The sequence below is a fragment of the Accipiter gentilis genome, chromosome 1 (genome assembly GCF_929443795.1).
Source record: "Accipiter gentilis chromosome 1, bAccGen1.1, whole genome shotgun sequence".
NCBI classification, from domain to species: Eukaryota; Metazoa; Chordata; class Aves; order Accipitriformes; family Accipitridae; genus Astur; species Astur gentilis.
This window is the reverse complement of record NC_064880.1, coordinates 16,250,963-16,276,063: the sequence shown is the minus strand read 5'-3', so window position 1 is coordinate 16,276,063 and position 25,101 is coordinate 16,250,963. Positions and strand designations below refer to the sequence as shown.

The following is a 25,101-nucleotide window of genomic DNA, read 5'->3' as shown; positions in this document are numbered from 1 at the left end:
ATAACGCCCCCAAGCCAAGGGGCACCATCCAAGTGCTCTGCCTCCCTTCTACACAGTGACCGTGACCCCAAGGCCATGCACTGAACCACTTCTTTGCAGCAGCAGCACAGGGTGCACAAATATGGCTGCCCTCCCCTGAGCATGCTCAGTGCCCCCTTCTAGAAGGTTCTGCAGGCAGAAGGTGCACTGTGCAGGTTCCCCTTACCAGCACCACTCCACCTATCACACCCTAAAAAATTACAGTGCACCAGCAGCATATTTCTTTCTTTCTTTTTTTTTTATTTTAATTGCACTAGAGACAGAGAGCCAAGGAGCTAAATTTCAGGTGGATAAAATCAACGCTGCTACAACAGGAAAAGAGAAGAGGACACGATAGCAGGCCATGGTCACTGACCAGCAGGATGCTGTTAAAAAGCATTCCTTGCTGTTGCTCCACAGCAATTTAACGTTTTGCTTAAACCTGAGAAGTTTTGGTGTAAAGCACCTTTGTGCAGACAATTAGTACAAGCCACCTAATCAGCTTAGTTACAATGTATTTACCTCAGCGTCAGCTGCTGTTGGGAGCAGGTCAAGATGTCCACCATGACTATATAACCATTGCTTCCCTGTGGAGAAGGATTCCTAGCAGACTTTTAAAAGGGCAAAGAGGCCAAGGCCCAGCAGCATGTCCAATACCATCAGCTGCAAAAGGTACTGGGAATCCTCCCCTGCCGCCTTCCCAAAAACAAGCCCTGAGGAGGTGAATCCCCTGCCTCGAGGGGAGGAAGGACCTGGCTCTCCTGTGCCTGATGTCTGTGACCACAAACCCCACTCACCACCCGCTGGCATATTTAGAAAAGGCACGGTCTTGTCAGCTCATGAGTTACTACTTTCAGCAAGCCAAGATCTGTATTTGCAGGATTACACACTTCTTTCAAGCTGAGCTGCAGATAATAGAGCTTCCCTAGGCTGTGTAGCTTAAACAGCGGTGGGGAACAAGCTCCAACAACAGCAATGGATTTAAGCAATTTACTGACATCTTTTCAGCAGTTTTCACACTATTAGGCTAGGACAAAATCATTTCAATTATCACCCTCCTGTAGAGCCACACTGTAAGGCTTGTGCAATGTATAAAGTTATAGGTATTGTAATTTTTTTTAAAAATTCCTCAACTTTTTAAGAGACTACAATGATTTATTCCAGAGTGTTTCCTTTTTAAAAAGAAGCAAGAGCACCCCCCGCACCAGGGCTGACCTGGAGGGATATGGCCCCCTTTTCAGCACAATACTTAAACAGAGTGCCTTCAGAAAGCATACTTTGCTTATGATTAGGCACCAGCTTAACGAGGCCCTCTACTATGCTGTTCAGGACAGGGAACATTTTGAGACTTCCTGAAGACTAGGAAGTTATAAAGTGGTTTGCAAAATTCACAATTACAGCAAAGGTTTGTCACTGTTTTTCCCTAATTGTTTATTTTACTGGGAAAGCAAACAATGCCAACAGAAATGCCAACATTTCATTCTAGAAGACCACAACATACCCTATTTATCTCCTGGTTCACTGCATGCTGTATTTGCATTATAACTGCTATTGATGGTCCAGATCTAAGGACGACCTGTCAGATATCTTCAGTGGCACCACATACCCAGACAGAAAACAGCTTAGTGTGCTCTGAATGTTTTTAAGGACTCTATGCAAGATGGTTTGCAATGAAGGGTTTTCCCCAAAGCAAAAAAAAAAACCCCACAAGGCAATACTAGGTATTGTTTAAAGTCCCAAAATGATCTGATTGTTCAGATTCCAGTAAACATAACTCAACAGTTCAGCTTCCTGCAATCATTATCATGGGGTAAACCCTATAGAAAATGGACATAGGTGCTCTGGTTTAAAAAGATAGCAAGCTTTTTCCTCCCAAACTTTCCTCCAATTGCAATCAATTGATTTTATAGCTGTGACTCAAGACCAATCTGAAAGGGTGAAACATAAAGGTGAATATTACCCAAAATATCAAACTATATGTTAAGGCTGATGAATGTTGGTGGGTGCCTCCTAGAGGGGACATGTGGCTCGAGATGGTGCCAAGAAGAGAGTGGGGACAGATGGTATGGAACTGGGGAGCAGCTGCGAACAGGCAGCATCAACTGAGAGCAACCCTGCTGCAAGATGAGAGAGTGGAGCAATACCGGCCTCCTCCTCCTGCTACCTAGGGTGGAGACTGTTCACAGGGGAGCTGGTGGACAGGGGTGATCAGGAGCCCTCACATCAGGTCCTTCTTGCAGCCTAGATAAACATGTGAGATACAGGAGTGCTGGGCTGGGACCCCAGAGGAATTTTAAGTGCCAGATACTCATTTCTTCATCAAACATAATTGTGAAGAGACCCTTCACTAATCACAGCTGAGGCCCCAAGTTTCGAACCAGACTTTTGAGAGTCAGCACAACTACCTGCCCTGATGCCTACTGACCCTTTGTGGGATCCCAAGAAATCCAAGGGTTCAGCTGCACAGAACTGTCACAGTCGGAGCCAGGACAGCAATGGACAATGACAAACACCGAGGTCTTGAAAAAACATTCCATGCATTGGCACAGGTTTCTGGGGGAGTGCAGAACACTGACTGTCAATCTCTACCAGTATTTCTCTGCAATATAGCAATAAGCTGTGTTGGGGACAGGGTGGAATGGGCATTTCATGTATGGGTGCAATTAATCAGTCTCATTGTTTCCCTTAATCTTTAATTATGTCATGGCACTATAAATCTATGAAGGAAAAAATGGGAAGTAACTGAAATCAATGAAAAAGTCTTATGAACATGCAAAGTTATTAGAGAAATACAAGGATTTTAATTAAAGATGCTGGCTCCAAGCAAAAACGTTGGGTTACCCTGATTGATCTAAGCTGCTGGTTCAGCTCTTTCTGTCTCCCCTACCAGGCTCCCACTTGCCTTTTGCTACTTTAATTGGGCACTTACTGCATCGGCACCTTCTTTTTCTCAGCAACATCAGCTGCACAAAGACTGTATAAATGCAATTATGCTCAGGCAAAACTCCTGTACACGTACACAGTCATGGAGCATTTTACATTTGCTGAATGTTTATGTTTTGGTTTTGATTTAAAGGCTATTTGCCTTTTTTGCATTCCCTTAGTTGGGCCTATATTTTAATTTAGATTTTTCTCTTTTATTTCAGTTATGTTCCTCTAGGATAAAGTGCATAATCTGTCATTTTAATAAAATAATGTATTCAATTTGTAAAAATTTCAATTTATTTTCATATGAAAAGTAAAAAAACCCAAACAAATTCTTAACAGACATCAACAGCAAGAATACTAATAACCTAGCCATAGATTTTCAAATTTGATTAGTAACTTCCAAAAGCATTTGTTCCTGTGGGTTTTTTTAGTGGTTTACATTCTATTTAGTGGGTGCTCAATCGTCTTTGAAAAATAGATTCTTTTTTAAAGTATTTCCATATTAGCCTTTCCTGACACTGAAACAAAGAATACCATCTAACTTTTAAATGTTCAATATTAATATTTACTAATATTTTAATTATAAAAGAAAAATGGACTCTTAACTGCATAAAACAGTACCCTGAAATTACATCTTCTCTACCTCCTAATGGAAAAGCTTATTTTAAATTTCTTATTAACTGTCTTCTTAAATACATACATTTTCTTGTCACATCTAGAGAGACATTAGGACAGGGTTAGATGCAGATGGTGTTTCAGATAGAGTTAGAAGTACAGAAAGACATTGCTGGAAGGCAACATAAGAAGCAGCTAGGTAGATGATATTAATGCAAAAAACAAAAGGATTTTGATTTTTTTCCATATGTAATTTGAAATGAAAGACAAGGATTAAGATCTTTCATTTTTTATCCTTTCCCAGGAAAATAATTTAAATCTTATCGGGGGGGAGGGGGTGTCATTAGAATTTTTTGCTTCAGTGACTCCATTAAAAAAATGAAATTATTAAAATGCAGGCGTGCTTCTGAGTTGTTTCTAGGAACAAAACACTGGGATCTAGTACTGCTGAAGTATTTTCCTGCACGCGTTTGAAAGACGTGTATCCCCAAGGTGACTAGGTTAAGGTATGCACTATGTTTGTGATACCATTCATCCTACCTCCAGCTTGTATCTAAGAATAACATTTATGAGCTTGAAAGCCAGGCATGTTTTTTAAAGTCAGAAAAGAAGGCAGCAAAAGCATAGCATCACTTGTATTTTTATGTTTTGAGTCTCTACTCACATTCTTTGCTTCAAACAGTTTGCAGAAAAACACGTTTTGAGAAAGCGCAATGAAGAAATGCCCATTGCCAGCCTAATATTCAGTCTTTTCCTTAAATCCTGCTCTTTACCCAAGGTGCAGCAAGGTCAGGGAGGCAAAGAGGAAGTATATGATATAAAATTAACTCCCGTCCCTGACAATCAGAGGCTGCAGGGTGTGCTCAAAGGTAAAAGGCTGTAGAGTAGCTATTTCAAATTAGAAATGTGTGATCTGTGTATCTCCCTGGAACTTACATGGCATATGTCTTTCCATAGTTTATTATTTTAACTCCACGGTTGTGCCTTAGCCTGTCCCCACTGTTTGGATTTGAGAGGGCAGTCACTGTGAAGAGAGAGATAGCTGTCACTCCTGGAGCAAACCTACTGTGCAGCTCTACTAAGCTTCTGACTTCAACAACACTGCAGGTAAGTTTTGCTCTCTCTGGATTTACTACATTAATCCACCAAATCAGTTTACTTATCTGAGAGCAGTGCTTTGTAGAGGTTGAGACTGTGGGAGCTGATCCTGCCACATGGACTTGTGCAGCCACACAGAGTCCAGTTGGACTTTCCAACTTTACATAAGGCTGGAGGCTCCGCTTGCTGGAGCCAAGGCCTGAGGCAGAATCTTCTCATCCTTACGTAACTGCCAAGATTTTCCTGTATTCTTGGATATGCTAAACACATAAGGCCTAAATAGGTCTACTCAAGTTCGGATGAATTACCCAGGTTCTTACAGACTTACTAGTTTTAATAGAAAACAGGCATCTCATTAGGACAGAATAAAAAGCAGCATTAATTAATTCTAACCTAACCATGATATTGTACTGGCTTTGTTACAGGGGTGACTTCTGTAAGAAGCTGCTGGAAGCTTCCCCTGTGTTCAAGAGAGCCCGTACCAGCCGGCTCTAAGACGGACCTGCTGCTGGCCAAGGCTGAGCCAATCAGCGATAGTGGTAACACCTCTGTGATAACATTTTTAAGAAGGAAAAAAAAGTTGGGACAGGGAGAAACAGCCACCGGAGAGAGGAGTGAGAACATGTAAGAGAAACAAGCCTGTGGACACCAAGGTCAGTGCAGAAGGAGGGGGAGGAGATGCTCCAGGCGCCAGAGCGAAGATTCCCCTGCAGCCCATGGTGAAGACCACGGTGAGGCAGGCTGTCTCCCTGCAGTCCAGGGAGGTCCACCGTGGAGCAGATATCCACCTGCAGCCCGTGGAGGACCCCACGCTGGAGCAGGTGGGTGTCCAAAGGAGGCTGTGACCCCATGGGAACCCCGCGCTGGAGCAGGCTCCTGGCAGGACCTGCGGATCTGTGGAGAGAGGAGCCCACGGAGCAGGTTTTCTGGCAGGACTTGTGACCCTGTGGGGGACTCACGCTGGAGCAGTGTGCTCCTGAAGGACTGCACACCGTGGAAAGGACCCATGCTGGAGCAGTTCGTGAAGAACTGCAGCCTGTGGGAATGGCCCACGTTGGAGAAGTTCGTGGAGGACTGTCTCCCGTGGGAGGGACCCCATGCTGGAGCAGGGGAAGAGTGTGATGAGCCCTCGCCTTGAGGAGGTGAAGCGGCAGAAAATAACGTGTGATGACCATAAACCCCATCCCTGTCCCCCTGTGCCACTGGGGGGCTTGGTGGTGAAATCCGGGAGTTAAGTTCTGCCTGGGAAGAAGGAAGGGGTGGAGGGAAGGTGTTCTGAGATTTCATTTTATTTCTCATTACCCTACTCTGGTTGATTTGTAATAAATTGAGTTAATTTTCCCCAAGCTGAGTCTGTTTTGCCTGTGATGGTAATTGGTGAATGATCTCTCCTGTCCTTATCTCGACCCACAAGCTCTTTGTTGTATTTTTCTCTCCCCTGTCCAGCTGAGGAGGGGGAGTGATAGAACGGCTTTGGTAGGCACCTGGCATCCAGCCAGGGTCAACCCATCACAGATATAAAATGATTGGGTCAGCTAGGGTTTAAGTTCCTTTCCATTACCTACTCCAGCACATAACCTTGATGTAAAGAGACTTTCTGAGCACTGACTTCTTTCGGGCTTTCATACAGACTGCCAGCAAAGGAAGGAAATGTACCAACTCGATTCAGAGAAAGAAGAATCTGCTTAGCATCACTGTACCTGGTTCATTATACAGTTATTCCTACAACCTGTCCTAAAGCGTTTTTAGTCACACCCACAGATAAAGCTCAATATGAAACAGTAATATAAGAACATATTAATTTTAGCAGAGCTGTAACTGTCATCAGCTTTACTAGCAACATCAGCTGATGCTCCTTAATGAAAAGCAGCACCCGGCAAGGTGGCAGAGCCTCTGCAAATGCAAAGCTCTGTCACCTGTGCCCCTTGCTTTGCCATGGACAGGAGGTCAGCTTGTATTTCCTGCTTGTGCTCACTCATAAAATGTTCATGTCAAGCTGTCTGCCGTTTCTAATTTCCTCTTATCTTGTACTCCATGTAGTCAAAAAAAAAAAAAAAAAAAAAAAGGCATAGTTGCACTGTTCCTAGTATTTCCAAAAAAAAGGCAGATGACATTGAGCTATCATCTGTTGAGAGAGTTAGTTGGTGTGCTCACTTGATAGCCATTAATTTGCCACAATCCCCTCCTCCTATCTACAACTCAGCCAAGGAAATAAGTACAAGCTAGAGCAGTGCTCTCTGGGGGAGATATCAGCAACTGTTTCATTTCCTATGAAGAGTGACTCCAGTAAAGGCAACCAATTTCCACCCTCCTAAATTTCAAAGAAAGGAAATGTAAAGGATAGCTCTATCCCCTTAAGGAGGGGGAGGGGAACTTGTAGGAAAAGGCAGCTCTCAATTTTCTGCTCTCTTATATTTGCTAATATTGTGACTGCACTTCTAGCTCTTTAGCACGTACCTGAAGGAGCTGAAAGCATGCAAAGAAGAAAGTCTCTCAATATAGTTCTTTTTTATTCATTTTAATACTCTCTAAATTCATGAGGACAGACAGACATTGTGAACAACCCTTCACTTACTACTTCCTTCACAAAAACCCTATTATTTTTTCTTTCAGTACAACTGAAATACATTCCAAAGTTATTATAAAGAGAATAATTCTGCAAGATAACTAATATTCCCAGCTCCCACTGAAATTAAAGAGTATTTTGGCATTAGGAACTTTGCAGCATCAGGCTATCATTAAAGATCTCCAAATCTGCCTTGTAGTTTTTTCTATTCCTGCAGTATTCATTTCAGTGTATTCCAAAATAACCATCAATATTCTCAGAAGCCATGCTCCGTGTTGCTGTCAAGAAGTGAAAAGCTAATTCAAGTTAGCTTAAGCATTTTTAGAAAGCACAAGGGAGGAAAGAAAAACATAAATTCACATGGGTGGAAAAAGAAGTAGATCATCTGTTGGTTAAAACATACAGAAAAAATTTTCAAATATTTCAGAATTACACTAAAACCAGAATTTATAGTATCCCTCCACAATTAAAAAAAGTAGGATCCCCGTTACATCATTTTTCAGTCCTTTGTTTCTGAGTCTTACATACTTACAGGTCTGGCAGTGATTCTCTGTGGGTCCCCAGCATCGGCCTGTGCAGGACTTGTGGCATCGACCACCTGCAGGACAGACAGAAAGAGGGAGAGATTAGCAATGTGGCTTCCTTTCATTTCTTCAACATCCAGCAACTGCTGAAGAGGAGGGTCCATCTTATCTTTGGAGGGTTTTTTATGCTTTACCAAGGTTGAAACAGTGCCTGTAAAAAGGCCCAGATAAATAGCCAGAATTGGTGTCAAGCATATATGAAATTTGGCTACTTTTCTAAGTGCCTTATACCATAAATACCTCTCTGCTACATACAATGACTGGGATATTTTAAAACAAAAAAAGATGAACAAGTCTGGAGGACTGAGGAACAATTTCATCACCTGGTGATATTACTATTGCTCTGTATGTCCTATGTAAGACCCACTCATTCCTCCACAGGAGAAGAGATGGCTGTGCTAGAAAGGATATCTATCTATCTCATGTTCAATTTCATCTGAACAGTGGGGCAATACACTCAATGCCTTTGATTTAAAGCCACCCCTCTCCCCAAAAAGCTTGCATAGCCTTCATGTCCAATATCATGGTAAAGGAAATGTGCCCTGTGCAACCATTTAACCCCAGCAACAGCTAAGCTTACAGGACCTTTCTCTTTCTGGCTGCTGGTTCTCTAATTGCCTGTGGTTGAGCTTCTCAAGGAACCTCATGTTCCTTCAGAACCTTGAGGTGATGCTCTACATTGTCCTACATGCTGACAAGTTTAGTCCCTTGAGAAAAGGAACTGTAGGTGCTTTCACTGTGAAATACAGATGGAGGAGGAAGAGTTAGCAATGGTAGCTTTTACAAACTACCTAGTAATTAGTGACTGAAACCCTCTTGGACTGAAGAGGGAGTTGAATTCACATCTCCCATTTCATGGCTAAATGCTGACCACTGTGGGAGGAAATGGAAAGCAGGCAGAAGAACTGGCTCATTTTCCTCTGGCTACATCTTAGGTTATTTGAGAAAACACTCAGACAGTCCCACACCAGTCCTGACTGTGAGTGAATGGAGACCTCACTCCGCAGTTCCTATCCAGACGTGGCCAGAGCTCTGTTACACTCCTGCTCTTAGTGCTTCTCCCTCCTGAATGTTCCCAGAGCACACACAGAGAGCCTGCCTTACAGCACGCTAGCTGCTAAAACCCAGGTGTGGCAGTGCCTGAGGTGTAGGCAGCCAAGCCCTTTACACCCAGCCAGACCTGAAGGGATGATCTGAGAAACCCAAGGTAAGCATTGTTGAAGACTATGCAGAGTCCTTATCGCTGTGCTTTTGACCACAGGAACCTAACCTCATCTTTGATTAAACTTTTATTCATCACTAAATACTGCTGAGATTCTATTAAGCCAATTTCCCCTTTGAACCTGATCCAGAAGCTTACCTTTCAGTCCCTGTATTAGCAGCAGCTGCTCTTAACACTGCTCCATTACACTAAATCAAATACTTCTCACGTGCTCTGATGGGAGATAGTGTTGGAGAAAGTGCAAAATGTCTCTCAGCTAAGGTTGGATCACCCCAAAAGAAAACACTGCTCCTCTTTTAGCAGTGTGCTTATACTTACGAGGCGTTATACAGCTGAGCAAACCCATTGTGACAATTGTGTAAAGTCGGACTTTCTGTCACTACTTTTTCAAAGCTAGTGTTCTTTCCTCAGCACTCGCACAGCATTCATGGTGCTATTGATGATGTTGTATGGTAATTACCACACTGTATGCCAACTACCTTGTTAAAACTACCAGCTCCTTGCTGCATTCATGTTCATTTAAAGCAATTATACTTGGGAAGTGTTGTTGCTGACATCACCAGCACATAATTTGCTGTCACATTCTGCCATCTGTTTATTTAGATCACAAATGTACTATAACTACATAAAGCAAACTCATTCTGCCTGACAGGGAGGGGACTCCATCTGGCATGAATAATGCAACTTTAATCAGTAATAACGATTATTATGATTATTAAGAGATTGCTGGAACCCTGTGCAGAAAGCAAACAAATCCCTATTCATTTATAAGAATGGAAGTTTAAAAAGAAGGTGAGGTAAACAGCAAGTTAAAGGAAGAGTTTTAACAGAGGTGGCTTGATAAGATGCAGTTTGTTGATTTTGGTGCTTGCTCAGCTGAATAAAAATGATCCCCAGGAACTGGGTTTTATAAAGTGGCTATCCCTGACCAACAGAAGAAGCGGGAAGGAGAAAGAGTGTGGCCCTAGATGCACATCCAGATAACCTTTCCACCACTTGCTTTGCTTGGTCCTCACCTGAGCTGGAGCGTCCTTGCTGGGGACAGCTCGGGAACAACTGCAATCCATGAACAACAAAGCCTCCTCTTGCAATACTCTATTTTATGCCTGATCTTTCCTTGTGGTCAAGTCTCATGCCTGGCTAGCTTAAGGGGTCTGGAGTCCAGGAAGAAAGCCAGAGGTCTTGCAGCTAGATGTAGTATAAAGCACTGCACAGATCACTTGTAACCACATATTCCTGAGGCAGAATAAGGCAGCAGTTCGGCTGCTTCTTTCTCTTTCCGTCCCTCGATTCTACTACCTTCCAAAACATACCGTATGCACTGGGCTTTCCACTGCAATACATACAGTGAGATAACACAGAAGAAACTTCAAGCATCCCTCCAAGTGATCTCTAACTGGGGACTCCACCCACACTTCTACAAAAGCTACATTTAAAATAAAAATCTTCGTATTCAAAACTTCTACATGCTGAGCTGATCCTCGGTACGCAACCAAAAATGTATTCAGCCACCTCTATTCCTCCTGGAAATAAAAGCAATCCAGCATCTTCAAAAATAATTTAAAATTTTTTTTTAACCTGCATGTCTGCTTCCTGGAACATGACTTTTTTTGGAGTGTCAGATGATCATTTGCATTTAAATAGAAATATTTAACAATAAAGCAAGAAAAGGCTGCTGGTTTCCTTTTTTCTCATTGGGAACTCAAAGTGTTGGTTTCATTGTTTTCACTTTTCTTAGCTGCACAGACAGAACAAGGAGCTGAGCTTGTAGGCAGCACACCTCTGAATTGCATTGTTACATGTCCTTTTGAAGGTCAAATATTCTAAGAATTAAAAACAAAAACCAAACTCCCTCCAAATAGTGCGTCTATATTGGTTTGTTTGTTTAAAAAGAAAAATAACTTTCTTTGCTCTCAGTATGAACTGGTCCAGATTCTGCCCTCACATAACTAAGTATTTCACCTGTTTTCCCCTATTGTAATCAGGACAGATTGCTACCCATTAAAGATCAGCTCTGTAAATCTAACACAAAAATAGTCCCATGGAAGTCAACATAAGTAGTCAGGACCATACAGAGCATTCATGTGAGGAACAGGTCTCACGATTAGATTTGTGCATCAGGCTTAAACAATAATAAATCTATTGGCCCCAAGACTGACGATGTCCTTGGAATAATTATACTACTTCTTAAAGATCTTTCTGTATGTATTTCTTAGGATTTTTAGATTGTAGGGAGCTGACAGATTTGAGAAAAAAATTAGCAAATGATTTGTGGTATAAAATAAATTATTCCTGTTATTCCTTGTGTCTCTGAAATATTCTAACCCTCTCCAACATACAGCAGTTAGGGCTAAAAGAAATAACTAACGAAGAAATGACAAACCATGAAACTAAAGAAGTGTTCTTCCTTTTGTTTTGATGCAGCAGCGAGTAAAGAGGTAGAATCCTTCATCCACTAGTCCTTGACATCAAAAGATGTTAAATGTCCTAAAGTCCTGGTGGCAATCAGTGGGACCTAGGAACACTCAGCAGCAGTAAAACAGCCCATCTGCAACAACTCATCATGTATGTTCTTATTACAATCACATAGTGATTCAAGAATTAGCTGGAATTTGGCCAAAAAAAATTTCTGCAGGGCTCTACCTTGTAAGCACTACCTTGCCCATTCACTTAATTCTTGCACATTAGTGAAGGCACATTAGAAAAAACAGGTTTTTTTTCTTTCCTAAGTGAGATGAGGAAGAACCTGGAAAAGTCTCCTGCCCCATTACAGGTGTGATGCTAGAGCATATTTCTGCTCCTGAATATTAGTATTGTTTTGCATAAACGATGACATTTTTTTCATTAGATTGCAGAGGAGGGAAGGAGTTAAAGGGAGGCTTATGTAATTTTACAGGGCTTGTTATGAAATCTAAGTTTAGAAAGGGCAGATTCCCACCGGAACATAAGAATTAATTTTGCTTTGGCAAATTCCATGTGGAAAACCAATGGCTCATCTCCTGGACTCGTCTTCCCTTGGCCAATACTACTGCAACAGATCTTCATTATGGACTTTGGTACAGAGTATCATTGTTGTAACTTCCAGGATAGTTTTATTTGTGGGAGATGCTTCTGCTCTTCCAGCTGGGGAAAGTCACCAGCAGAAAACATTTCCTTACTAGCTTGGGAAAGACCAAGGTTACTTGGTGTAGTACAGAGGAGAAACACTGCTTCTTCCCCATCAGCTATGCAAGCTGCATCAAGCAGACCTCTCTCAGTAGGAGAAGGAAAGCAGAAATAAGAGATCAAGTGGTCTAACTTTGCACAAAGCTTGCATTTACAGATGGTTTCTATCAGGTTAATAAATCATTAATAAATGTTAGCATATCTGCAACACACTGATACTAAAGTGCGAATAAACACACCCAAAATAAAGTGGCTTTGATGGTTACAAGCCATGGTTATAAGCAGCCTCTTTACTTATCTAACAGTCTAAAATAATTGATTAACTATCAAAACATCTATAAATCATTTATTAGCTTCTGTAAGCTATTTATGAACTCATCTTTTGCCTCAAAAATTCACTCCTACAAAAATGCTAGAGATGCCATCTAGATGTTTCTAGATGTAACTAGCCCTAAGGTCCAAGAAGTTCCAGGTATACTCTGCAGTAAGAGTCCCAGTCTCTTCTTTCCATTGCTTAAATGGGACAGAAGGTTTAAATATGCTTGCGTGTTTTTTCTAGGCAGCTAAAACTCCTTAGTTTTATGTATGAAGAGATAACAAAATCAAAATATAACTCAAACACCACAGCACAGCATTAACAAGAATTAAAGATACTATTGTTGTGAAGGATTGTTCTGCTTTTATCAGGCTGTAATGCTTTCCGTGTCCTTGTCCGACTATTCCTATTGTCATTCATTCATTCATTCACACTTCTTTGCTAAGTAAAAATCATTTTGCATTTTCTACTAGCCCTGTCCTAGCTTTCAGATCTCTTCTATTGATTTGAAAGTTAATTACCTAACAGAGACTCACACTTTTCAGGATTTCATTTCTTTATGGCAGAAAAGACACATATAGCAAGAGAAAGTAAAACTTTCTGTAAAAGAAGAAAGCATCTTATAGAAATATGTAGTGCTCATTTTCTCTTACTCTCTGTAGAAGCATTATGGGATACAGAAATCTAAGGGTCAATTCCTCTCCTGCTACTGAACTAGGTTGCTTTCACTGATGTCAGTTGATTTACCTCGGGATGTATCACGAAAAAGTTTTCCAGCATGGGATTAGTCCCATAAAATTCAAGCTTTTCGTTAACAAGCCGTACCTGCACTGATATTGTTACTTCTGTTGTTGTAAATGGCAGCATTTCAGCTCACCTTTCTGTCTCATATATGTGTCGTTGCTTCTACCTCGAAGTCTCCATGCCCAATAGAGGTACCCTGCACAAATATTAACAGGATACCTTTACAGTGAAAACTTGCATAGTGTTCATCAATGTTGAATACTTACAGTGTGGAAAAAGCACAGCACCTTTTGTGGATGCTACCACCATTCATAAGTCAAAGTTTTCTAGTGCTCACCCCCTAACTGCCAGGTGGGTGCATCCGGGGACCATGGGTGCTCAATATCAGTGAAAGCAAACTCCTTCTAACGTTTGCTTCCAATAGGGACTTCCAACTCTGCCATCCTAGGCCTCTATCTTCCCCTCATCTTCCTCAGAAGATAAGAAGAGAGACACACACAAATGGAGAGGGACTTGGGCACAGGTAGCTGAAAAGAAACTGGCATGGAAAATAGGTCTGGGAAATGAAAACAATCCAAGAGATATGCCCTGAAAGACAGGCAAGATAAGAGATACAGGGACAGTGTGAGGGAGAGTGAGGAGAGGGAACAGAGAGAAAACCGAACCAGCACTCAAGAAAACAAAACCTGAATACCAAAGGGGGACACATTTTCTTGAGTAATGTGGGATGGAGACAAGCCTCGTGTGCGCAGAGGGTCCAGGGATCTGTTGAGAACTGCGAAATTACAGAGTATTGCTAGATATGCTGGTGGCAGACAGTTTTGATTTTAAGAGAGATTGGCCACCAGAGGTAAAGGAATAAATGGAAAGTCAAGAAGAGCATGTCAGCAGCACCGAACAGGCTCAGGCTGGTGGATTCATATTTACCGCTGACAGCTCTGAGCTGATAGGAAGCTCACTGTAACGTTACTTCAGCTGCTACAGAAAAATGTCTTCAGGCCGCAGTAATGACTATGGAAAGGGACTTCAGGGGGGTAATGAAGACACTGGTTATTTTTCTCCACTTGGAGCAGACAGCACTGGTAAGCCTATACGACTCAATGCATTAATTGGGGGTTTAGTCATCTACACAAAATAAAACCTTCATATATGACATAGTCTAAAACTTCACACTGATTAAGCAATTAGGAGCTATTAATTATCACTGCTTATAGCTGTTAGCACAGACCAATGTAAGTGAATTCCCCCCACTGTGGTGGTGAATTAGTTCCAATCAGCATCAAATGCCTTTCTGAACACACACACACACACACACACACACAGGGATCCTGAACAAATGGGGAGATACAGCCAGAAGGCTAAAAGGATAGGTCAAGTCATACCTGCTGCTTGACAGGCTCATCAAAAACAACAAGCCCTCGGGAATCTTTCCTTGTAACCATTATTGTTAAAAAAATATATTCCCCTCCAATAAGCCATAGATAACTGCCCATCCTCGCACACTTGCAGCAGGACCTCTGTTCCTGAACAGCAGAGCAGCTTGGTCCCTAACGGGGGGTCTACACTGGGGTCAAAATGAAACACCTTCCCTCATATGGACCATCCTTAAAACACATGGATCACAGCAACCCTGGATCCTTCAATACAGACGTAGCTCTTATTTTCCCTTTTCTCTGTGCGGAAGGAGAAGGTGATGTTCCACCCTCTGCAGATGTTAACACTCAACTCAGATGTGGGGTTATGATCCCCGGTTTCTCCTCTGCTTACTGTGATGAAGACTCTCGCCTCCCAGGACAGCAACCCAAGAAACAGTCTACAGGCTCTTCTCTGGAAGGGGAGAGCACAGAGCAGGCAGCCACCCCTCCCTACGACAGCTCTCCCGATGACACGGAGAACTCACCGGCCCTGAAGGGAGAGAGCTGGACACAGCATGCAACCATCCTTGGGTTCTTGCCCCACAGCTCAGTGGTTATGATCACTGGAGAAGGGGTACATCTAAATATCAATCCATGCCCCTAGGACTATTTCTGTATCTGACTGATGATTACTTACTACTCAGAATTTCAAAAGAAGGAGTAGAAAAGACCCCAACTCAGACCAACCTGGGGCAGTTTCCACTGGGAAGTGGGAGATAGGAGGTACAGATTTGAATGCCTTCAGGCAAGGTAGGAAACTGAACCTTGCTCCCCCATGTCCTGGGGAACGCCTGAACTGCTAATGTATTTCATAAAGGGGAGAAAAGCCCTTCTTATTGAGGAAGTTTGAGTGTGAGCAGAAGACAGGTCTGTGAGGGGAAGGCAGCAGACAAGTAGGCACTGCAGATTCCCAGCAGGCAGAGACCATAAAAAGCCAACATCTTCTATGACTTTATATTCATTTCAGAATTTCCCCCCTGGTTTGCTCCTGGAAGGTACTATTTTAAAGGGCTCCCTCCTCTGCATGGGGGTGTCTGGAAGTACATGAATTTTGTATCTAAGTAGCAACCACTGCAATGCCTAACACTGCAACACCCACATCCTTCCTTGCCCTAAAATACTGCCCATTAGCTCTCAGCCCAGGTGCTTCTGTTTATGGTGTGACAACACACGAAAATAAAAACCACAACAAGCCAAGCAGCAGTGACTCTTACTGAACACAGCAATCAGAAGTGCACGTGTGTATCAGTGCCTGTAATAAATCTTAAGACAGATATCTGTCCTTAGATGAAGCAGATATAAGCAGACTTACTGCCCGATGCATAATCTTGGCTGAGAATCGAAGGATGCAGAGAAGGGTTTCTTTTCTGGACACAATGTGTAACACTGGATGAGAAATCTCTGCACTGTTAGAGCAAATTTTCAAAGGAGGTTGTCAACAAACTCAAAGATACACTGAAAAGTAAGTATCAAAGCTGGGGGTGTTCTTGTGCTTGTGTAATACCAACTCCTCCACCCTTCAAACAGATCAAGTCAGTCAATACCACATAAGTCAAAATAATGTCCTGTAATAATGTTCCTGTAATGCTGCCAAATCAGTAATAAAGTTTGAACAGAGGGGCATACAGTTTTCACTTTTTAAACAAAGTAATAACCTCAAAGAAAGGAAATGAGAAGGTGAAATTGAAGTGGCTTTTAAAATTAATTTTACTTTTTCCTGATGTCATGTAATATTCCTAGAGTCTGGCTGGGTGCAGTTAGGTGTACTAATGTTCTAACCAACTTTTGGCTCAATTAGATGGAAATACTAGAAAAGAACTCCCCTTTTTCTGGAGTCCATGAAATCCGGAGTCCAGTTTTAGACAAAGTTTGGATAAGTATCATAATATGCTTATTCAAAATGTATCTCTGGCTATTAGAAACAAAACTGATTATTACAAACAATACTTGGACAACAGAAGCCCTTTCTCTGTTGGAAAACAGTGCTTGGGCACATACTCCAGTATTTAGATTCAGTGTTTGCTAATGAAAAAAATCATACAAACAAGTTTCAGACTGCAATTTCCTGGATAATCTTGAGCTATCAAGAGATCTGCAGAGAGGTGATGCTGTGGACATTCTGCGACTATCATGTAGGTGTAATGCAATGAATTAAGTACGAAGTTGTTTTCATATGTAGCGATTTGTATAAAACCACTTAAAACCCCTGGATTAAGTATCTTACTCTGCAAATATTCCCAACATTTCCCCTATGCCAGAACACTTCACTGATGATGGCTTTTATCAGTTTTTGAAAGTCAATTACAAGTTCCTACATGAGGATCAGAAAGAAGATTTTGAGATGTGAACCCAAGGAGATATGAATGTGGAGATCCTACACACAGGGACAGAAAGCATGAGAGATTGCAAGAGCATAAAATACACTCTTCTTTTTTGCTTTGATACTTCCTTGTCCGTTACACCTTGTCCGTTGCTTAGCAGACAAACTTCTCTTCTAGTCACTCAGCTTCATTTGAAGCCACCACACTGTCTTCTTCCCTAAAGGAGGTGTGAAGGGATCAGACAGAAGCCCCTGAAACAGCCCTGGGTTTGAGCAGACCAGTGGCCAGAGCTCCTTAGTCAGGCTGTCCACAAAAGCAGGACAGGAACTTTAGTGACAGTTCTGAGAATTTCTGCCAAAACAGGCATGTGTAACAAAATCCTTAAAAAAAATGCAGATATGCTAGCAATAAAGGCTTGGGGTGGTTTTGTGATTTTTGCAAGCAACAGAACAGTTTGTTGGGAGAAGCCCATCGTGATGCCAGCTGGCTAGTCCCAACATTGCACCCACCCACTGCCTGTGAACGATACACCTACCCTCATGCCCCGCGCAGCAGCACCAACCAAGACCACTCTGAGCTGGTAGCTGGAACGTGCATCTTGCAGATCTAACAAACAACTTCAAAAGGGTGGGAAGCACACAGCATCTTCAAGAACCAGTAGATGCAATTAAGCAGCTGATTTTATAGTCCTTCTTTTCTTCCTCCTTCCCTAAGCAAGCTCTTCAAAGGCAGGTAGCTAGAGCAGCTGGAGCTTGCTGTGAAAGACCAATTCCACCCACCCACCCACTACAAATCTGCCAATTACCATTCAATTAGACTATTTTAAATATTTGGAATATTTGGGGTTTATTTCCTACTTTCAAGAAACACTGGTGTTTGTGATAAAGCAAGCTGCTTATAATGGAAAGGGACGCTTTCATTTAAACTGAAAATCTCTCCCTTTTGCAATATACTGCTTAAACACCAATCTGCTTATAAACACATGGTACACATTAGTATGTTATACACAGACAGGTTGCCATTAAAAGATAAGCATTTACCAACAGTTGCCACATACTACATGCAGCACTACTTAAATTCTGTAGCTACAGAACTAGTGCCACTTGTATTTTTATACATCAGCATGGTAACCTGTGTCACTTGGTGGGTGACTTTCACCCTCTAACTGCTATAAGAAGGAAGGAAAATACTCCGAACAGGTCAGCACTTTGGCAGGGAGGGGGTTGGTTTTGGGGTTGGGCATTTTTTGTTTATCTTTTTGAAAAATATATATCTCACTGCAAAGAGATGCCCATGTCAGAAGTTCTTTAGAAACTGTTAATGCTGGCTTTATCAGTGCCCTCCTTTCTGTGTCTATGACTCCAAAAGATCCCCAGCTTTGTAGCAGTTCCTTTGCTAGATCCCTGGATTAGGCTCTGGCAGCCTAAGGAGTTCTGCCCCTCATGGCATTATTTATTCGTATTAGCCAGGTATACTCGTATTTGTTACTTACTTTTTATTCAGTGAACTCAACAGTTAGAGGCATTGTATTTCCATTAAATTCCATATCTGCCTGCCTTTCAAATCTGTTTCAAGGGCATTCACCAATTGACAAATCCCTTCTGAAAATGCCGGTTAAAGGTATTTATAAGGAAACTAAACTGATTCCCTTTTATTCAAAACATGCTGTTCTGGGTTGAGGAAAAGCATTATGGGCAACTTCAAGCAGTTCAGCTTGCTATACTAATGCAAAACAAGTTCATTGTATCACTGGATTTCATGTATTCCTCCATCTTCAGCTACATATGCTTGGCAAAAACTATTCTTTAAAATCAGTTTCTTCTATTGCTATATTTGTCTTTCAATTCCAGGTAAATAAATGAATTCTGTCCTGACTAGAGGTTCCTTAACAGTAGGAAAAGCAACCTCCACATACGCTGAACAAAAGGCAGTTGTGGGACTTCCTGGCTGTCTATATTCAGCTCTGATATAAATTTTCTCTCCAACTGAGATATCCATGAAACTGTAACTGCTGCTAAAATGCAATGGTGCAAGCCCATGAAGTGGTTTCTACATGGAAGGAGCTTTCACAAAATGGTTTAGTTATTTGTGGCTTTTTATCGAAAAGAACAGCTTCTCCTCCTGGCTTTGCCATGGTGACACTGGCGGCAGGGAACATATTCTGTACTGAGACCACCTGTCTGTGGAGGCCCCATTTGCTGGTCTCCAAACATACATTAAAATGTTAATTGAACTTCAAGTAATAACCTCAATGAAAGGTTATAATTTAACAAACTCTGCAATAACGAATGAATTCAGGGTATACTTTCTGGAATGCCATTTTCTCTATAGGTAGTTTCCAATTTGCATGTACACAGAAATGATACACTTGCTATTCTGAAAGTTGACTTTAAGCGTGAATTAGTCATTTCCCTTTTTTTTTGCCAGCATACATAAATATACTGCTGTTACCCTGGCCTTCTGTAGAGCAAAATCCTTGTGCTTTGAAAAAGCACAAAATATCTTGCAGGAGTAACTGGACAAAAAGTGGTTATATCACCCGTGTCTTGGTACTGAGGGCTGGGGGGTTGATTTACAGAGGAGCATCCACTGGTTTAAAGGAAAGCTTTCCTTGTACTTATACTGCATTCAGCTCTCCTGAATCTTTACTAAGCAATGACATTTTTACATCCGAGGGAAAGGACTCCGTCCTCCGTCCCGCTCTGATCCAAGACCCCTGTCCTGGTTTCAGCTGGGATAGAGTTAACTGTCTTCCTAGTAGCTGGTACAGTGCTGTGTTTTGAGTTCAGTATGAGAAGAATGTTGGTAACACACTGATGTTTTCAGTTGTTGCTCAGTAGTGTTTAGACGATAGTCAAGGATTTTTCAGCTTCTCATGCCCAGCCAGCAAGAAAGTTGGAAGGACACAAGAAGTTGGCACAGGACACAGCCAGGGCACCTGACCCAAACTGGCCAATGGTGTATTCCATACCATGGGATGCCACATCTAGTTTAGGAACTGGGGAGTGGTGGCAAGAAATCACCACTCCGGGACTAGCTGGGTGTCGGTCGGTGCGTGGTGAGCAATTTGCACTGGGCATCATTTGTACATTCCAATCCTTTTATTATTACTGTTGTCATTTTATTAGTGTTATCATTATCATTATTAGTTTCTTCTTTTCTGTTCTATTAAACCGTTCTTATCTCAACCCATGGGTTTTGCCTCTTTTCCCAATTTTCTCCCCCATCCCACTGGGTGGGGGGGGGAGTGAGTGAGTGGCTGCATGGTGCTTAGTTGCTGGCTGGGGTTAAACCACAACAACCCCCCACTTCATGAGCGTGGTTTCCCAACTGGTCCTGCGCAAGAGCATTTTGGATGGTCCAGCTGGAAACACTGGTGTGCCCATGTGTAGCATTTTCTACAATTTAGCCACAGAGTAACTGAGAACTGGCAGAAGTTTGGGACTTTTGGGAGAGATTGCAAGGATCTGAGGAATCCCTATTTTTCATAACTATCACATAGTTACTTTAGAATTAAATACCCAATGGTTTGACCCAAGTATAAATTTCCAGATAAGTCACTATGTGTAAAAATGATCCTTTCCTAATATTGCCAGTACTGGTACAAAAAATGAGTTACTGTGCTCTGTGAAGAATTACAAGGTCACTACTGAACATTAAATCAACGGGCTGGCTACCCATCAGACCTCATTCTGTAGATGCAACAAATGGCTGTACACAAATTCACCTACATCCCTTGCCAGCAACTCCAAACACAGACTGTTAACACCCAGTGGAGAACAAAGCTTATCACTTATACAAGATTCCATGCAAATATCAGCTTATGCATTTTGTGAAACACACTACGAGAATATACTGTGTATGCTGAAAGTTCCTGTATTCACATGGCTGATTTTCTCCTACACCAATTTAAAAAAAAAGTAAGGAGCTTTTGGCCTTAAACTAGTCTGACATAAAGAGACATTTCTACTAAATTAAGTTTCTACCAAATTGTTCCCATTTCTGCAATATTTTAAAGAAGTCTCTTTTTAGAAACTCTATTACTCCTTTTGCTAGCATGTGGGAAAACTTGCAATAGAATATGGCCCAGCAAACTCTCAGTTATCAGGGCCAATGGGATAGCAGGTTAACCTAAATAAAGCAACTCACAAAGACAGTGTGACAGAGAAAATGAAGAAAGGAAAAAAACAACCCCACAAAAGAATAAGGAGCCAGCACTGACTCACATCAACCAAATACATACTATACAGAGATAAGATGTCAAACTGAGCTATAATGCTTCCAAACACACCTGCACCCAGGTAAGTTCAATTACAGCCTGGCTTACCTGCACCAGGAGAACAGAGAGCTCACTTCATAAGCAACTGTGCAGCTGGCTAGTCCATTTTCTGGTCCTTTAATTAAAATGCAAAGCACGGGCTAAATGGTAAACATTTAATTAGATTTGTCTCTATGTTTCAATATTAATAAAACACATGAAAAATGCATTAAGAGCCAGGTAAATGAGGGCTCTCCAAAAGTAGCTGTAAATGAGCAATTATAATACAGTTGGGGTGTGGTTCCCCAGGGATCATCACAGGACTGATGCTTTTTAATATTCCAGCCAAAGGTTTAGAAATTATTAAAACATCCCAGGCAATAAAACGTACAGATGACAGGAAGACTGAAATCCCAGCAAATTACAGTGAAGAGCTGCCAGTATTAGAGAGTTAGCCAGACTGGTGGGTAAGCTGGACTCATTCACACCAAATGTCTTTTATACAGCCAAACATAAGATTGCATATTTTGGAATAAAGCATACGGGCATTTTCTGGAAAACAGGGAGTCTCTAAAACACACAGATGTCAGAACTGCCTGAATACCAGGTTCCTCATGTGAAGCTGAAACACAAAGAATACAATTTTTACTTCTACAGGATATTGGTTAAATCAGTAATAAAACACTATCAACACTTGGGTTTCCACCTTCTAAAAGCACATTGAAAAATACAGATATTTTACGCAGACAAGCAACTAAAATTATTGTGGGGCTGGAAAGAAATTCCTTGCTGTGAGAGATGTGAGACCCTCTATCTCTTTCAGCTTATGAAAAAAAGATCAGGAGGTGAGCTGATTACATGGTACATGCCATTTCTGCAGGGAGAAAATGCTGGCTAACGAGAGAACTCTTTAAGCTAGCTAGGAGGAGGTATAAGATGCAACAACATTTGCAATTTAAAGCTGTGTTCAAATCAGAAATAAAGGCAGCTAGTATTATTTCTTTTAATACTAGGGAAGTAACCAGCTTCTTGAGGGATGGCTGCACTTCTGCAAAGTTTCAGACCAGTACCAGGAGAGTGTACAGAGGACTGAAGCCCAACGCTCACCCACCCAGCGGCTGCTTCTGAAACTCAAAGCCAGGTTGGAAGATATGCTGTCATTAGGAAAGTTACTGAGCTCAATGCCAGACAACAAGATGATACTTCAGGGCCTCTGCATACAGGAAATCAGAGCTAATGATGTTTCAAGGCTTCTTTTGCCCTTGAAAAATCTAGGAATCAATAGGTAAAAAGGAGGGAAGACATTTTAAAGCAGTGTTTTCTTTGAATACATCACGGGATTTATTGAATCACAGGTACAGAGCTGAAGACCAAGCCTTTTCTCCCTGTGCATCATGTAATAATGGAGAAAGTGTTTTTACATTACTAGGTGCAATTAGACAGAAAGCTATGACAAAGGAGTACTATGTTCTGAATAGCAAGTAACTGAAGTTGATCTGCTTGAAAAAATGTCTTGCCAAAAATTCCAGCTTTTTTCACAGCTGACGGGCTCAGTCAAAAAGCCAGATCAAGTCAAGGGAAATTTCTCTACAGATCTCACTGTACTTCAGAGTCTGTGCAGGAATTTCAGTTCAGAAGAATACTTTAAAATGGGCTTAATTTTCACAGAGTTCAGTTTTCACAACTCTGGGCATATGCCAACACGCAGTCCTGCATTTTTCTCAAATAATTTCTTGAAAAGCAGCGTTATTTTTTTTTTTAAACTTGAAAATGGAGAGTAATTTTTTGATCTGTATTACCCAAACTCCATCATGAACATGCATCCATACAGTTTCAGTATTTTTAAATGCATCATTGATTTATTTGAACCTATGCTATTAGCTATGCAAGCAACCTCAATGCATAATTCAAACCCTTCAGGCTTTTCTGTGAAACAAAATCTCCAAGTAAAGCTCTACTGAAAATTCTGATTTAATACTACAGTTCTTGTCAAATCCTGCAAAAGAGTTCACCTGGTACAGAGTGGGGGGGAGGGCTAGTCCAGTTCCTGCTGACAACAAAATCAAGGAGACCATCGAGGAGACAGATCAAAGCAGCCAGGTTCTCACCGGACTTTCCCCAAAGCTGGTCAGAGTGGAGTTGTCTACCAATCTAGAGGCATTTTAGGCAAGAAGTCTAATCCTTATTTCCTGCTTTATTTCCTGCACCATCACTGAGACCTGCACCTCAGTTTTCTAGCTCTGAAGGGCAAAGCTCTAGCTCTTCAGTTACGAGACTAAATCCAACAAGTGGATGTGGTAACAGGGGAACATGCTCTTGCAAAGCGTGGCTTTAGCATGATTGGCTAATGCTTGAATTCACGTCTTATTTTTGGAAGGAGAGAAAACAGATTTTCAGCATTGCAGAAAAAAAATTCAGTAACATATACCTAAAGGGAAAATTTTGTTCCTTAGACAGTTAAGCACTTTTGAGATTCCCACTGCAAGATGCCCAGCTTAAAAACCCCAGGCTGATTTCGTTGATTTCAGGTAAATAGAAGAGAAGGCTGCTTTCAAATTACAATTAAGTTTAGAAGCTTCAGCTACAGGATACCAGTATGGGAAGGCTCTGCAAACAGTAAATACTAGTATTATTTCAGCATACGAGTCAAAATGCCAGACACAGAGGTATCTGTCCTTGGAGAGTTGAAGTATGCGTGGTCCCTGGTACAACATTTGCTTATGACATTTCAGCAGTAGACGCTGAGCCCTGTGCTGGCAGCCACTGGCTGTATTCATCTTAACAGTAAGACCGTGAAATTCAAAGGCCTCTAACATGAGCTTTTCTGCATGTGTTTGATCAGAACATGAAGCAATGGGTAGGATGCATTTCAGGCTAAAGAAAAAGAAGAAAGGAGAAGCAGCACTTAAGATTCATGTGTCTGCAGTATTTCTACCATAGCGGTTAAGACGCCATGGCCTTTTCAGCTGGCTTCTTAATAGTGATGTGACAATGAAAGCCTGCAAAGACGGGAATCAGAAAAGCTTTATTCCCAGAGTTCACTGGCCATATTCTCTTCTGTCTAGCACTGATGTAAATGAAGGGGATTGCCAGAGTTGGCAGATCCAAGGTGTGAAACAAGCACAGAGGCAGGGGACCGATTTTATTTCAAAGCATCTTCATTTCACTCCGCCCTTTTGTCTTCCTCCTCTGCTGATTGCCTTGAAGCAGCAGGGATGGTTGCAAGTGAAATTATCCCTGAAGTGGGACCATTATCAGCTCTTCTGTCTGGCTGAGGAAGAGAGCAGCACCAGCAGCTTGCAGTGTCGGCTCCCTCAAGGGGGAAGATGAACTAGGAGCACAGCTGAGCCCTCAGCACACGCACACACTGAAGCACAGGTGCTCCCAGTATGACAGTGCATTTATAGCAACCTGCCGGAGTCCACTCTGGCATCAGCAAAAACCCAGCAAGTGTTCGGCTCTTCTCTGAAGGTGGGCCCTTGTTCTTTTGGACATGTAGACACCTTGGGGGAGATTTTTACGTCTGCTACTGATGGTTGGAAACAACACTAGGGATGCCAAAACACCAAATGTGGTTTAGGCTTTAGGACCTGCTGGAATGATGAAGTATCTGATTCTGACACTCATGGCAGTTTGCAGCCTTTTGTCCCCAAAATATTCTCTGCCAGGGAGCACTACTGAGGTAGTCACAGTGAAACAGCCCTAACAATTCCTGGGGCATAAGCCACCCTCCAGTCCTGCCAGTTGCTAAATATGGCACATAGGCCAATGCATCTACCCGGGTCTTACAAGAACACACATTTACACAGACTTTCCTAGATTACTGCTAGTATGGACTTTGTTGAGCTTGA

At 41.8% G+C, this 25,101-nt stretch overlaps 1 protein-coding gene across 9 annotated transcripts in view; it reads right to left on the bottom strand.

The window, feature by feature from the left end:
• The window catches only part of ERBB4 (erb-b2 receptor tyrosine kinase 4), a 645,972-nt gene that overhangs the window by 189,799 nt on the left and 431,072 nt on the right, over positions 1 to 25,101 (bottom strand). For all 9 annotated transcript variants that reach the window (XM_049809033.1, XM_049809016.1, XM_049809051.1 and 6 more), the window contains exon 5: positions 7,758 to 7,823. In XM_049809033.1, the coding sequence (XP_049664990.1) occupies positions 7,758 to 7,823 (66 nt within the window). The remainder of the gene's footprint in view (positions 1 to 7,757; positions 7,824 to 25,101) is intronic.